Source organism: Sitodiplosis mosellana, unplaced genomic scaffold (assembly GCF_009176505.1).
Source record: "Sitodiplosis mosellana isolate CC-2019 unplaced genomic scaffold, AAFC_SMos_1.0 Smas_scaffold_6170, whole genome shotgun sequence".
Classification (NCBI taxonomy): Eukaryota; Metazoa; Arthropoda; class Insecta; order Diptera; family Cecidomyiidae; genus Sitodiplosis; species Sitodiplosis mosellana.
The window spans coordinates 3,553,969-3,568,402 of record NW_022601411.1 but is presented as its reverse complement, the minus strand read 5'-3'; the positions used below and the strand labels follow the sequence as shown (position 1 = coordinate 3,568,402).

Below are 14,434 nucleotides of genomic sequence, written 5' to 3'. Positions count from 1 at the left end.
GAGAGAGAGAGAGAGAGAGAGAGAGAGAGAGAGAGAGAGAGAGAGAGTGAGTGAGTGAGAGTGAAAAATAATAGCCGATCCAAGTAAACCAACTTGATGCAGCTTTGCTTACACTAGTACAAACTATTTGGCCCTTTCATGGAATCAGATCGACAGACTATTCATGTGCCTGCGCATTCATCCGCTCCCGTGTCGCTTTATTACATTGCGCTTGGGTATATCTAATTCGAATTTTTTTTCCAACAACGAATTTTACACAGTACAGTTTCAAAGCAACATCATATCAAATACATTTTGTTCAGGAGTTTCGCTCTCTCCCTTTTTTGAGCGTACCACATCGTGGAATCGGTGTGCGCATGTCCATAGTATGTGTATATAACAATACCAAATGTTATAGTGCCTGTGTGCAATCCACATTCGGAAATAACGCAGAAACTCGTTATGGCGCATGACGAGTTTGAATGAACCAAGTCTTGTGAAATAGGGTACTTTATGCATTTGCGTTTGAAATAATACGAACTAGATAAAAACATACACTTCATCAAACTTCCGCTAGCACCGGTAAACGCTATGACTCAATATATTCGGCCGAACCGTTTTTCTAGTTACATGCGCAACCCCTAGTGCATGAGTGATATGAACATATATGTGTATATTGTAGATTTGTTGTGCGCGAACAAACAAAACATATATATGTGTCTACAATATACAACCAATGTGCCAGTGTATGAAGGGTACTATGGCTTAACAACCATCAACACTGCTAGATAGGCACTTATTTGTATAAATGAATGAAGAATTGGATATGTTGTTGGATGGAAAAACTAACTTCAATATTTATGGATAGATGAGTCAATGACCTTGCATATGTATTGAAAATTAAATATATTCCAAGACAGACACACTATTTCCAAGAAATTTAAAGGCTATCCGATTATTCTACTAAAAATGAAAATATCAAAATTATGGGGATGGTTAGCACTTTAAAAGAGTAATATTAATCCGGCATCGATGATTATTTTTCTGACTGATCATTCTAGCCGCTTCCGTCTCTGTTATATTCATTAAATTGTTTGTGAAATTTCCCATTGTTTTCATTCTAATTAACGTTTTTTTTTTAGATATCAATTTACGATGAAATAAGTTACTTTGGTATTTGCTACAAATTATCGTAAAAATGCTAATTCATTTTAAGCCGGAACCTTTGAAATCGATCACGAAACCCATGCGCAAATCGAAAAGCAAACATTTGAATTCAATTCAGTACAGACAATTGAATTACATTACGCATGTTGTCTCCTTTTTTGAAATCACAAGAGATAAGATAGCCAGTGAATTTCTTGTCAACAATACAGATAAATTCATTTATAAGACGAAGAAAAAAGTGTCGTCATTTAATATTCGTGTAAAAATGATTTCAAATCACTTTTTTCATTGCACATAGCATGATTAATGTATCGGCGCTGTGTTTTCTTTTTAAATGTTCTTCTATGTGAAATTCTGTGATATTGAAAGCGGTTCCATGAATTCAGTGTATCAGTGGATACTGAGAAAAAAAAAATGGTGCGCTAGTATTTCTTATGCTAACAAAATAATAATTGAGACGAAAATTCGCATGTGCGTCATAAATGTGCTTCAGCGACACATTTAGTGTATGTAGGTGCCAAACGAACATTACTCACAGCTTGATCGATTAACAAGTGATATTGATGAAGTTTTAAAGGCCACTTTAATTTAGAGTATCCGTGCACTTGGACGTCAAATATATATTGATTTCAACAATTTATCAGCTTTTATTTAATCATATATTAATCACCATTATCAAAATAGGAGAAAATTTTAAACGAACAAAAAAAAAACAGACCGTGTGCTGAATAATATATCCAGTTAAATGGAATGCGATCGTCGGTTTTTCATTGGCATAGTGTTGATTTTTGTTAGTGCATCAGTGGCAACAGTCACCCAAAATGAATTGGTTCAAAATGTGTCATCGGCTGCCATCCGATTGGACGGCATGGCGGCGAAAACATTTTCGAAAAAAACAAAACTTAGTAGTCAAACGCGATATTTAGATGTGATTGAAACGTACAGTAGCTGCTCCGGGCTCGAAGTAATTTCAATGATTTCCATTCTAAAATATGGATTAGTTCAAATTCAAATGTTTCAATTTATTTGTTGTTTTTTCTTTTCATTTTTTATGCGGAACGCGTAGATTTTGAGTGAAGTGTTTCAACCGAAATATTCATCCGAATCGTTCATTCGAAAGTGTTGTCCGACTGGCCAAAGTTATGAAATTGGGGAAAATGGACGACAGTGTGCCGTCGATATTCTGAACCATTTTAATGTTTCGATATTAAATGCTACATTCTATCAAAATTGCATAGAGGACAATGAAAGTGGACCAAATTTAGATCTTGTATTCATGGATGCATGCAACTCGAAAGCGCAAGACATTAACAACAACAACAACAACAACAACAACAACAATAAAGAACCCAAAAATCAACTAGTGTTGTATAGCAAATTTTACGGTGATTTATTGTATATCTTACAAAATGGTTCACTACTGACGGTTGACGAGAATTTCGAAGGTTACGAAGTTCATAATAATTATTGCTTGGACGTGAATCGAAATGATAGCCTTTTATATGCGATCGTTTGCGATCAGAAGTCAAACCACCAAACCAGAACAAATCGTGTGCTACGTGCTGAAGCATATTTGTACTCAACATGCCTATTGATTTCAGTTCCATGTTTACTACTCACTGCATTTTTCTACGTTAAAATCGATGAACTTCGTGATTTGCATGGAAAATCGCTGGCTTGCCATTGCGTTTGTCTGGCCATCGCGTATTCATTTTTGATTGTCATTCAATTCCAACAAGATATTGTTATATATCTGACATATTTCATTCAATATTTCCTATTATCCTGCATATGCTGGTTGAGTGTACTGTGTTTTGATATTTGTTTTAAGATTTCGTGAGTTTTTTTTTTCTTTATTTTTCTTTGAAACTTTGCATGGATTTCCATTCGACTTATTGTAAAATTGTTCTAGATATACGTATTTGAAAAAATATTCATGCTCGGTAAACACGGAAGCTAAATATTTTATCGCTTATGCGATAGTATCATTTGGTCTACCGATTCTTCCCGTTGTGGTGGCATCTTCGCAGCACATATTCGGAATTCCGTTGTATTACATAAAAGGACAACATAATAACACTTCTACTGATAATTACTACATTATACCAGCTGCAATTCTGTTATTTTGTTGTTGCTGCTTCTTGCTGTTGGCATTGTATTTCTTCGGCACAAGACGGCCGAAGCCACCGAATGAGAACCAAGGTCCAGAAGCGATTTGCGAGTATGAAGAGTTCTTCAAACTTAAACAAACGTGAGTCTCGAAAAAAAAGTGTCTTTTAAATAATAGACAACTGTTTCAATTTTTTTTTTCTTAATTAGAGCACAAAGTGTGGCATTTCTCTTTGCACTTATGTCAATATGTATGATAATTGAAATGCTTACATCTCACATAAATACATCGATCACTCCAAATGAAGCAGCAGTAATGTCTCCGTTTGCATTTTTTGATATTTTAATTGCATTGCAAGGTGTGTTCATTTTCATCATATTCATATGCTCACCAAAGCCACTGCGAATTATAAAGCGTTGGTGGATCTCTCGTGGGTCACTCGATGTTGCTGCATTCACTGAACTCGAGTCGCTTAAAAAACATAGCGTTTTAAATTGATTGAAGTCACATTATTTATTTGTTTTTCTGTGTACATCACGTATTTTGTTCGTACTTAAACAATAACATGTTATTTCGTAGGTCTTAAATTTCATCGATCAATTTTCAAATTATGGCATTATGTTAAAACACTAATTTGTTTCATTTTTTTTTTAAATACTTTTAGTTTATTTGGTGTAAATTAATATAATTTTATAACAAATTTTTCTGTAAAACAATACACAGTAACACCTATGAATACCGGAATCTCATATTTTTTCGATATTCGCACGAATTCCGTTAATAATAGGTGAATTTGGTTTCAACGATGATTTTTGCGTTATTCAGAGAAAATATGAATAAAAAGCCCAGTGTATGTTTGTTCCCTTAACGTAATACAGTTATGAATTGCATTTGAAAAAATATTCGCGTAATGTTGTGTCTTTTTTTAAAAGATAAATTCTATTGTGCACTACGTAGTTTATAATGAGAAATTTTGGGCATTGTAAAACATTGTATAATGCTGCTGATTATTATGCGTTATTAAATTATGTACGGTGTAAAACATCATTCAATTTATATCAATTTATTTCAATTGATTGCTAAGCGGCTTGTACAATTTATGTATGTGATGCGTTCGATTAACGCGCCAAACTTGATTTGACCAAATATTCTGCAGGCATATAGGTTTTCTTACAATTGTGCAATTAAAATTATATTTGTTTCTAATCAAACATTGTGCGATAAATATTGAATTTCTAATGAATTAAGTACACGTAAATTAACTCACGCCACTTATACATTGTTTTGCGTCGTCGATATGCTCGGATATATCCGCCGATACGAAATGCTGAGATGCTGAGATGCTGAGCCATCGGAAATGGGTGGATGCAATGTGAAAAAGTGGAGGACAACCAAAATTCTATGCTGATCATCACGTTTTTGACAAAGAGAACAAAATCCCGATTCTAAGTGGCCACATCAAAAAATTCGAATAGTCTATAACCGTTGACATATCTTCAATAGCCTTATCAAAATTGTAAGGAAGGTTTCAAAAAATATAAAAAATAATAATAATAAAATCGGCAGAAGTTCATTGAAAATTGTATAAATTTCGTTTATTATGTTCTCATAAAGTCATTTCATTCACTCAATCAAATTTTCTTCCAGTGATGAGCTTAGGTGATGAGAGAAACAACAGGTCAGGATCAATGGGAGAAATCAATGGTTGGATACTTTTAGTTTATTTGTTCTGACTTGTTCAATTTATATACACGTTTATATACTAATAATACAGCACCATTACTTAAATTTTTGGCGAGAGATTTTCTGTTTGCTCGAATACTGTCATCTTTTTTAAAATAAAATATAAATTAAATCGACCAAAAAAAAATTATAATTTAAACGTTTTCTTTTTTTCGTTAAAGTTTAAGGCACTTTTTCCAAGGCGCACGATTATAAATCGATGGACAATTATTCCAATCATCTTCGATTGTTTTTATACGAAGATAGAATCCAAGGCAACAATCAATGGACGATTTCAAAAAGATTGTAATCGTGCGCCTTGGAAATAGTGCCCTAAAGGAAGTTTTAGAAGAAAAAACGAAATTCATCATGAAATATTTTAAGCAAAATCTACCAATGTTTATCGATTGATTAAACATTCAATTAAGTTCGATTGAACAACTAATCTCTATTGACTTTATTTAATCACAATTCAAAGAAGATTTTAATCTGATGCAAGATAATAAATAATAAATAATAAATGATGACAAAGTATAATTTCATTGAAAATTACTGTACTTCATTTCATTGTATTGTACAGCGTATTAACAATGAATGTTTTACTTTACAATTTTACTTAATTTAAATAATTTATCGTTGGCACTATAAAAACTTCAATAAAAACTAGCAACAATAATTTTCATAATTCAATATTTATTTTTAAATAAAAGTTAGTTCTGATTCTTATAAGCATCACAATCAAAAATTTAAGTGTTAATTTTCGGAAGCCAATTCACAAAATACTCTCTTCAAATTGAAAACAAGCAAATAAGCACAATAGCAAGAACGATAATATTAAATAAAAGTACTTTAAAAATATAGCACTGTGATCAAAACGCTGATGGCATTGGTGGTGCCTTTGGCTGTTTACCAAATGGAGTCATGTACGGACCAGGTTTGCTCATTAAAATTTGTTGCAATGAACGTAGATTCTCGAGCCGCAAATTTGGCTCTGAGCTCATCGACCGACAACCACGAACATCTAGTAATTTCAAGCGTTTACAATTTAATGCAATGTAATCTAAAGTGGTATCAGTCAACTGGCTGCAGCGTTCGATATGCAAATGTGTAAGGCGCTTCATTTGTGATGAAATCATCAAAATTGCATGATCAGTTAAATTGTGACAATCGGAAAGGTTAAAGACCTTAATGGAAGGACATTTAACAAGGACACACTCGATGCCAATAGCAGAGACTTGCTGGCATTTTGATAGGCTTAACGTTTCCAATTCAATGAAATCAAATGCATATTTCAATGATACATCGCTAATGCGATTACATGACGCTACATTCAGATGGCGTAACCCTTTTAAACGTACTATCGAATATGGGCTACAATTTATCTGCTCTTTGTTGAGCGGTTGCTCGCACATATACAGCATAATTTTCTTTCGTTTTGCATCGTTAACAATATCTTCCTCGGCTCGGCTGCGTAATGAAATGTGAAACGGATGTGAATGGCGGTGATTCATCATCGGTTCATGTTGTAACTCTTCGATGGGCTGATCAACTTCATCATTATTCTCTTGTGCATCATCAACCATATGGAAATTCGATTCACTTAAACTTTTCGCCACACTGTCACTCTGTTTACGATTCAACATTTGTTCATACTTTTCCACTTGCAATTGCATTTCCATTCCTGTGATGCCTGCATCGGATATCTGATTGGAATAAACAAACAGTTTTATATTACCTACATTAGTGATTATGATCTGTTAAAACTTACCATATCACAAAACTCTAGGTTCAACGTCCTCAGTTTGGTCAAATGTTTGAAAATAATTTGCACTGCCAAATTGGTGACGGCATTTTTACAAAAACTCAAATCCAGCAATCGAAGGCTCGGCAGAGATTCGGCTACTTTGATAACAGCCAATTCACAAATATTCAAGGCACTAACGTGCAGCTCGATCATACAATCGTTTGGTTGATTTGCGATTCCCTCAATGAATCCTATTTATTTATTTATTTATTTTTTTTTTATTCATTTATTAATTCATTATTTATTATTTATAATACCTTTACTTGTGATTGCATCACATTCCGAAATATCCAAACACTCCAGATGTTTCAGTAAACGAATCTCTTTTATACTCTGATCGGTGATGGCTCTGCAACGGCGAATTTTCAATGTTTTCAATTGTGTTAGCGTTCGGCATATTTCCAATACGCTTGGATCGGTCAATCGCACTGAATGAGAGAGATCCAACGATACTAATCCACTTTGGAAGCGAACAAATGAACATATTCCAACTGATGTTAACTGATCGCATGATCTCAAATCCAATTGTTCCAATTTTAAGTTATTTACTTGAGCCATCGTTGTGAGGGCATTGCCATCGATAAGCGTTTCGCTAAAATCAAGGTATCTGAGGTGATTTGCTTGAAATTCAATGAACTGTATAATGTAACGAAAGGTGAGCACACTTTCACTCGCATCATGCACATATTCCGGATAAAATTTGCGATAAAGTGCATTGTGGAATGAGATATGACAGCCGGATAAATTTAAATATTGGATATTTTTCATAGTGGAAACGATTCGGCTAAACAATGCATCCGATAAATAACGATTATTACAAAGGCTAATGCGTTTTACATTCACACATGCCGCGCCAATCGCTTCGCGATCACATGCATTTTTAAATAAACGTCCGGACATAAATAGCTCGCGACATGAGTTGATTTGCAATGATTCTAAATTGGTTAACTGTTTGAGGATTGCGTTGAATGTTTTCTCTCGCAGATCGCACGAATTGAATACAATTTCAATGAATTGTGCACCAAATCGATGCCAAAATTCCAGATTTGCCTGATCCAGATCCACTTGGTTCAAGTAAATTTTTGTATAATATCGCATTGATTCGGCAAATGCGTTTAGTGGCGACGATGGATCATGAGTATCATTCAATTGTAATTTATCAAAATGAATTTGAATGCGAGACATAAACTTCGGATGTAATGAAGCATTAAACCAGCGTCGACATGTTAAGCTCGCCTCCAACACATCGCCCGGATTCAAGTAGCTCATAATTTGCAGAATTATCTATTTGGAATTGAGAAAAGATAATGTGAAATCATTATTTATGGAAATTAACAATGCATATAAAACACATGATTCATATCGTTGATGTCTCAATGATAATTGCACATGTGCCCAAAAGACTACGCATATGACAATGTTCTAAAATCTGCTTAGTAAGTCGATTTTTAGGACATTTTAAGTGACTAATGGCTGACTAAACATGATTATCTCCATACAAAATAGTTGATTACAATCAACTTAGCCAGATTCAATTATGTACCACTACATACAGCTACATATAACTGAGTGACTGAAAAAAATTAATCCAGATACCATAAATCGCAAAAAAAAAAGACAAATGAATAATTTGTTATTTAAATGAGAAACCTTTTATGCATTTTAATACATTTGCTTTAACAATGATGCAAGTCCATTTATTATTCTCCTCATGCACAGATTCCACTAGGTGTTTTAATTTGTTACCATTTACTCTATATTGTTCATTCTCTACCTTATTATTTAAAATTTATAATCGAAAAATTTCTTACCTCCATTGGGAGATCTGCATAGCTGGGTCCACAATGTTCTGACGACATATTCGATAGCATCATTCACCCTTTGCCTCAAGATCTCACACACACACACGACGTTTCAGTTCACAATTTCAACACCTTGCTTTATCTATAAATAATTTCCACAATTATGAAGATTTTCATTGTTTTTTTTTAATGTAAACTTTTACCTTTTTCCGCAATGCACAATTGCCAACATACGTAAATTTAATTAAAATTTTCCAATTTTTACGTAAAATTTTACAACATTTTGCAATCAGATTTAATAAAGTTTGAACTAATTTAAATGAAATGCAGCGAAAAGAACTTGTTCATACTATTGACACTATTTCACAAAGAAATATTCAGCTTAGTTTTTTTTTTAAACGGGAACAATTCAGGTGATTCTGTGCCCCTTGGCAAAGTTATGACACTACTCGATCGGTTGGATTTGTATGATTGGTTTCGGACTTAAACAATGAAATCCACAGACACAGATTTTGTATTTTTTTTTATTATATGACGTACGTTTCGATCTAACAACTTTTTCTCTCATATGTATGCCTTTGTTGTGGTGGACGTATGTTTATTTCATTCATTTTATAAATGCTACCTAGCGCGAGAATACATTAGGGCAACTTAATGCGTATTAAATCATAGTTCTTGTTGTTTCTCCCATTCAATTACCTATACTCGGTTGCCTGAGCAAAAATACAAGAACAAACTCACAATTGTCTTCCTGAACAGGTATCATACAAAGATCGTGTGTATATAAGAAATTTAAGATGTTTAATAGAAATGTATCAGTTGTATACAATCATGTGATTCCGTATTTTCTTGTTGAATCCAAATAAAAATTGTTTTGATTCGCATATGTTTTTGACAGATGAATTTATTTTGATGGAAACTAGCTCGACGTACTGGCAGCGACATCTAGCATATTTCAGAGATTTCAAATATTTGACATTGTTTATGGTGTCAAAGCTATGGGAAACAATTTGGCGCGATTACACTGCGACATCAATATTAATCGAATCAAAGTAAAAAATAATGATATTCCATCGTTATATTTAGACAAATTGCTGCACCGAAATGGATATATTGTGTGATTTTGAACCAGCTGTAATTCAGAAACTCGATCCGGTGGTGGTCAATAAGATTGCTGCTGGTGAAATTATCAAGCGGCCAGCGAATGCTCTGAAGGAAATGATTGAAAATTGGTAGGTAACTTCAAGAGAAAAGCAAATCATTTATATTGATAGCATTTGGTTCTTTGTTTTGTTTCACAACTGTAGCCTGGACGCGAATTCAACAGCCATTCAGATTACGGTAAAATCAGGAGGCCTAAAATATCTACAGGTAATGGAAGAGATATTCTATCGCTTTTGAATTCAGACGATTCAAACAAAAACTCAATTTTAGATTCGCGATAATGGAACTGGTATACGGAAAGATGACTTGGGAATTGTGTGCGAACGTTTTACCACATCCAAATTGAAACAATTTGAAGATTTGCAATCGATAGCCACGTATGGGTTTCGCGGTGAAGCTCTTTCCAGTATCAGTCATGTTGCACATCTAACGATTCAAACAAAAACCGCCAACGATAAATGCGCATACAAGTAATTACTTTATTCACTTTTCTATCTAAAATTACGAACTCAAACGATAGCCAATTTACTTTCAAACTTTAACCGCACAGAGCATCATATGAAGATGGTCGTCTTAAAGGTGATATCAAGAGTTGTGCGGGAAATCAGGGCACACAAATCACGGTTGAAGATATGTTTTTCAATATGTCACAACGCAAACAACTCTTTAAATCGGCTAGCGAGGAATTTTCCCGGATTTTGGATGTTGTTAGCAAGTATGCAATACATAATGCAAATGTAAGCTTCACACTCACCAAACAAGGTGAAAACGTAGCACTTCGAACACCCATCAATTCGACAAAGCAAGACAATATCAAGGTATAGAAAATTTTCTTTGAAAAATTCCAATGATGATGATGATTCTCATAAAATTGCGGAAATTCTTTATAGATTGTGTACGGTGCCGATGTGGTAAATGAAATGAAAACCATCGAATGCCAAGATGAACCATTACAATTCAAAATGTATGCTCTGGCAACTAGTGTTAAATACTCATCGAAAAAATTTACATTTTTGCTCTTCATAAATCATCGGCTGGTTGAATCGACGGGTGAGATTATTTTCTTTATAAATAATATGTGAATCTAACCATTTGAGACCACTGATCGAATTCATTCCTTTTTGTGTGCACATCAGCGATAAAAAACGCCATCGATCAATGCTATGCGCCATTTCTGCCGAAAGGAAACCATCCTTTTGTCTACATGGATCTACAAATTGAACCGAAAAACGTTGATGTCAATATGCATCCGACGAAACACGAAGTAAACTTCCTCTATGAAACAGAAATCGTTGACAAAATTCGATGGGCATTCGAAGGTAAATTGGTGGGATCGAACGAAACGAGAGAAGTGTATACACAACAACTTTTGCCCGGTGCATCAAATCCCGGAGATGTTAACGGCGATCAAGCATCGCAAGGGAAAGAGACAAAAGTGTATGCCAAAGACATGGTGCGATCAGACAGCAAGGAACAGAAACTGGAAAAATTCTTCGGAAAATCATTTGCAAAAGACTCACAAGACAATACAGAAACAACAATCAATGTATCGTTTGAATCCGAGTTCACACTGAATGATAACAATGAGTCTAATTTAGTTGGACGAAAATCATTTATTCTACCTGCACGAACGAATGGTGATGTTAAACGAAAGTAAGAAACCGAAAAAAGTCATATCATTTTTCTTAACCAAGAACTAAATTGAAATGTTTTCCCCCTCGAACTTATATAACAGGCAGACCAAGTTGACGAGTATCTTAACACTGCGAAAAAAGATTGAATCACGTTGCGATGGAAAATTGCGCCAAATATTGGCCGATTCAAATTTTGTCGGTTGTATCAATCGAAGGCAATCGCTGATCCAGTCTGGATCGAATTTATACATTTGTGATGTACAAAAGTTAAGGTAAATGCCATGGAACTACAGATAAAATGAATTTAGTTTTAATTTATGGCGATTATTTTGGTAATAGTGAAGAGCTGTTCTATCAATTGTTGATGTATGATTTTGAAAATTTTTGCGAGATTCGTTTTGAAAATCCACTGTCGATAAAAGATTTGGCAATTCTGGCATTGAATAACGAAGAAAGTGGATGGTGTGAACAAGATGGACCAATATCTGAGCTGGCTGAAAATGTGGAAGAGGCGTTGATTAAAAAGGCAGACATGCTGAGAGAATACTATGGATTATCAATTTCCAGCAGCGGTCACTTGGAAACATTGCCACTCATTTTGGGTAAAAACTCATTCATATTTTATCACAAGCATGACAAAACAATTGATAATTCCTCTTTTTACATTTAAATAGATAATCATACGCCTTCTTTAGGCCACTTACCAATGTATATTCTACGGTTGGTAACTGAAGTCGATTGGGCTAAAGAGAGACAATGCTTCGAGACATTCTGCCGTGAAACAGCCATGTACTATGCTCGTACAACACTGATTATTGACGAATGTGAATGGAAATGGCTAATCGAACATGTTTATTACGACAACATTAAAAAGTATTTGATACCATCAGCTCAGTTGGGAACATTATTGCTTCCAGTGGCCAATCTACAGAATTTGTACAAAGTATTTGAGCGGTGTTGATTGACATTGAACATTAAAAAAAAAAGAAAGAAAACCATTTCAGTAGTAGGAAAATGGGGATTCTGGGCCAACTCTTGCGTCGACCACATGGTTCTTGCATCATCCATGCGGTAGCAATGCGAACGCGTGCGTCATCCTAAGAGCGAAGCCCATACACTCACATATTCCCTCGTTCGTTTGATTGTATACTACACCTCTCTCTCTCTTTCTCTCTCCCACTCACTCATTTGATTACTCGAACATTCATACTTTCACTCACTGGTCATTGGAACGTACGAAAGAAGACAAACGCATTCCTAATTACATTGCATTACACACACATATATACATACAATTGTTTCTTTTAGTTTCTCTTTCACATGAGTGTATTCGATACACGAAGAAACATGATCATCGAAAACACCTCTCTCTCTCTCTCTCTCTCTCTCTCTCGTTCCCTATCATTGGTGAAGGTTCATGCATTTTTTGAGGGAAAGAGTAGAAAAAATTATCATCAGTCAAGCACAATGCAAACTACCCGGCTTAATGCCCCTATCGTTTAGACGAAAGTACAAATCTATTTTGTTACTGAAGAAAATCACGTCTTTACTTGTCGAACGAACGAATATTTCTGATTGAATGAATGAAATGGAGTTTTGATAACAATGGAAACATGGGCACACACACACACTGCTTACTATATTTGTTGGCAGCAACGGAAGCATGTATCAACGAACAAGAGAACTCAACTGAAATGAAAAAAAAATAAAATGAAGCTTTTTCATTTCAAAATGTAAACAATCTGTTTTTAAGTGTGCACCGGTGAATTTTTTTTCCAAATGTACTGAAAAAAAAAAAATTTCTTCCTGTATGAAATGAAATGAAATGATGAAAAGAAAACAACATTTCTCTCACTATCTCTCTATCTCTATGCCTCTTAGGTGAATGATCATGATTTTTTTTTTCATTTTTTCTCTTTCCGCGTATTGATAATTTTATTAAATTTACACAACATATAACCAAAACGTTCTGTATGTGTATATCAACGGAATGAAATAGCGTTTCTATGCGTTAGCTTGATGTTCTTACGACCAATTTCAAGCAAAACCGATTCACTCGCAACTTAACTGGCAACATTAATAGCGGTAGAAACTGTTTGAATGAATTAATTTTGATTTTAAATTCCTTTGATATTTTTCGTGATTCATTCCATATTTTTGAATTAAACATTTTTTTTCCGTATTTGGCAAATATTTTTAACGTCAACATCTTTTAAATCAACACATGAACTTCTTTTTTTTCAATTCAAAATGAATTTATACTTAGTGTATACTTAAAATACTTTCGATGGCAACATCGAACGTACTCTAAAAATGCACAATTTGACAGACTGTCATATTTACATGATTATTGCTTATTCATTGGAACAACAGCTAAACGTTCAACCATATCTTGAGCATACACCTCGTATAAGAACCAAATTTTCTTGTGGCGCCATCTAGATGGCTTGCGTGGCGCAATGTATTTTAAATTGTTAGCTAAGTTTTTTCAGCTTAGTACAGAACCATTTTTGGCAAAGATACAAAAGCATGCTCGAGGTATGCGTTCAACAATAATTTTTGAGCAAGTTGATTTTTTTTCTTTTCCAAATTTGTTTTTGAAAAAAGCGAGTCGTTATTCATCTTCAAGATAATGATGGAAAGGAGCACAATAGAAGCACAATTACGCTCAATGACCAGGTTTGTCTCTTTTTAATTTTAATGTATAAATTTATTTCAAAAGTTCCATTTTAGGCGACCATCGAAGCATTGCAAAAAGAATTGGACCTTATCTTTATTATCGAGCCTAAATTTCAACAGATTTATTTCGATGAGAAGCCAATTGACACACTTTCTGGACTGTTGGCTCATCTTGGTACTGGGAACGAGTACAAACTCGTACTTGTAAGTGTTTCAATTCCTTTTAATTTTGTAACACATTTTCGAAAATCAATATTGTAAAGCATATTTACTAATGAATTTGATTTTTTTTTCTAGAAACATTCTCGACTAAACATGTGGGATGCTTTCAAACTAATGATCAACGATATTGAGAAGAACAAAAGAAAGGAAC

General features: G+C 34.2%; 3 protein-coding genes across 3 annotated transcripts; 2 read left to right on the top strand and 1 right to left on the bottom strand.

The window, feature by feature from the left end:
• The first annotated feature begins 73 nt into the window (after positions 1-73).
• Positions 74-4,845, top strand: LOC129576007 (probable G-protein coupled receptor Mth-like 14). Its single transcript, XM_055460341.1, has 4 exons — positions 74-2,110; positions 2,213-2,982; positions 3,059-3,397; positions 3,466-4,845. Exons 1-4 carry the CDS (start codon positions 1,892-1,894, stop codon positions 3,752-3,754), a joined length of 1,617 nt encoding a protein of 538 aa, XP_055316316.1. The 5' UTR covers positions 74-1,891; the 3' UTR covers positions 3,755-4,845.
• Positions 4,846-4,961: 116 nt separating this feature from the next.
• LOC129576005 (dynein regulatory complex subunit 6-like) lies at positions 4,962-9,510 on the bottom strand. Its single transcript, XM_055460339.1, has 5 exons — positions 8,788-9,510; positions 8,594-8,726; positions 7,040-8,066; positions 6,747-6,973; positions 4,962-6,681 (listed from the first exon to the last, which is right to left on the bottom strand). The coding sequence occupies exons 2-5, from the start codon at positions 8,654-8,656 to the stop codon at positions 5,848-5,850; spliced, it is 2,151 nt and encodes a 716-aa protein (XP_055316314.1). The 5' UTR covers positions 8,657-8,726; positions 8,788-9,510; the 3' UTR covers positions 4,962-5,847.
• A 63-nt stretch (positions 9,511-9,573) lies between these two features.
• Positions 9,574-12,377, top strand: LOC129576006 (DNA mismatch repair protein Mlh1). Its single transcript, XM_055460340.1, has 9 exons — positions 9,574-9,816; positions 9,892-9,955; positions 10,019-10,218; positions 10,299-10,566; positions 10,639-10,798; positions 10,885-11,401; positions 11,484-11,654; positions 11,722-11,984; positions 12,057-12,377. The coding sequence occupies exons 1-9, from the start codon at positions 9,689-9,691 to the stop codon at positions 12,341-12,343; spliced, it is 2,058 nt and encodes a 685-aa protein (XP_055316315.1). The 5' UTR covers positions 9,574-9,688; the 3' UTR covers positions 12,344-12,377.
• Positions 12,378-14,434: the final 2,057 nt, after the last annotated feature.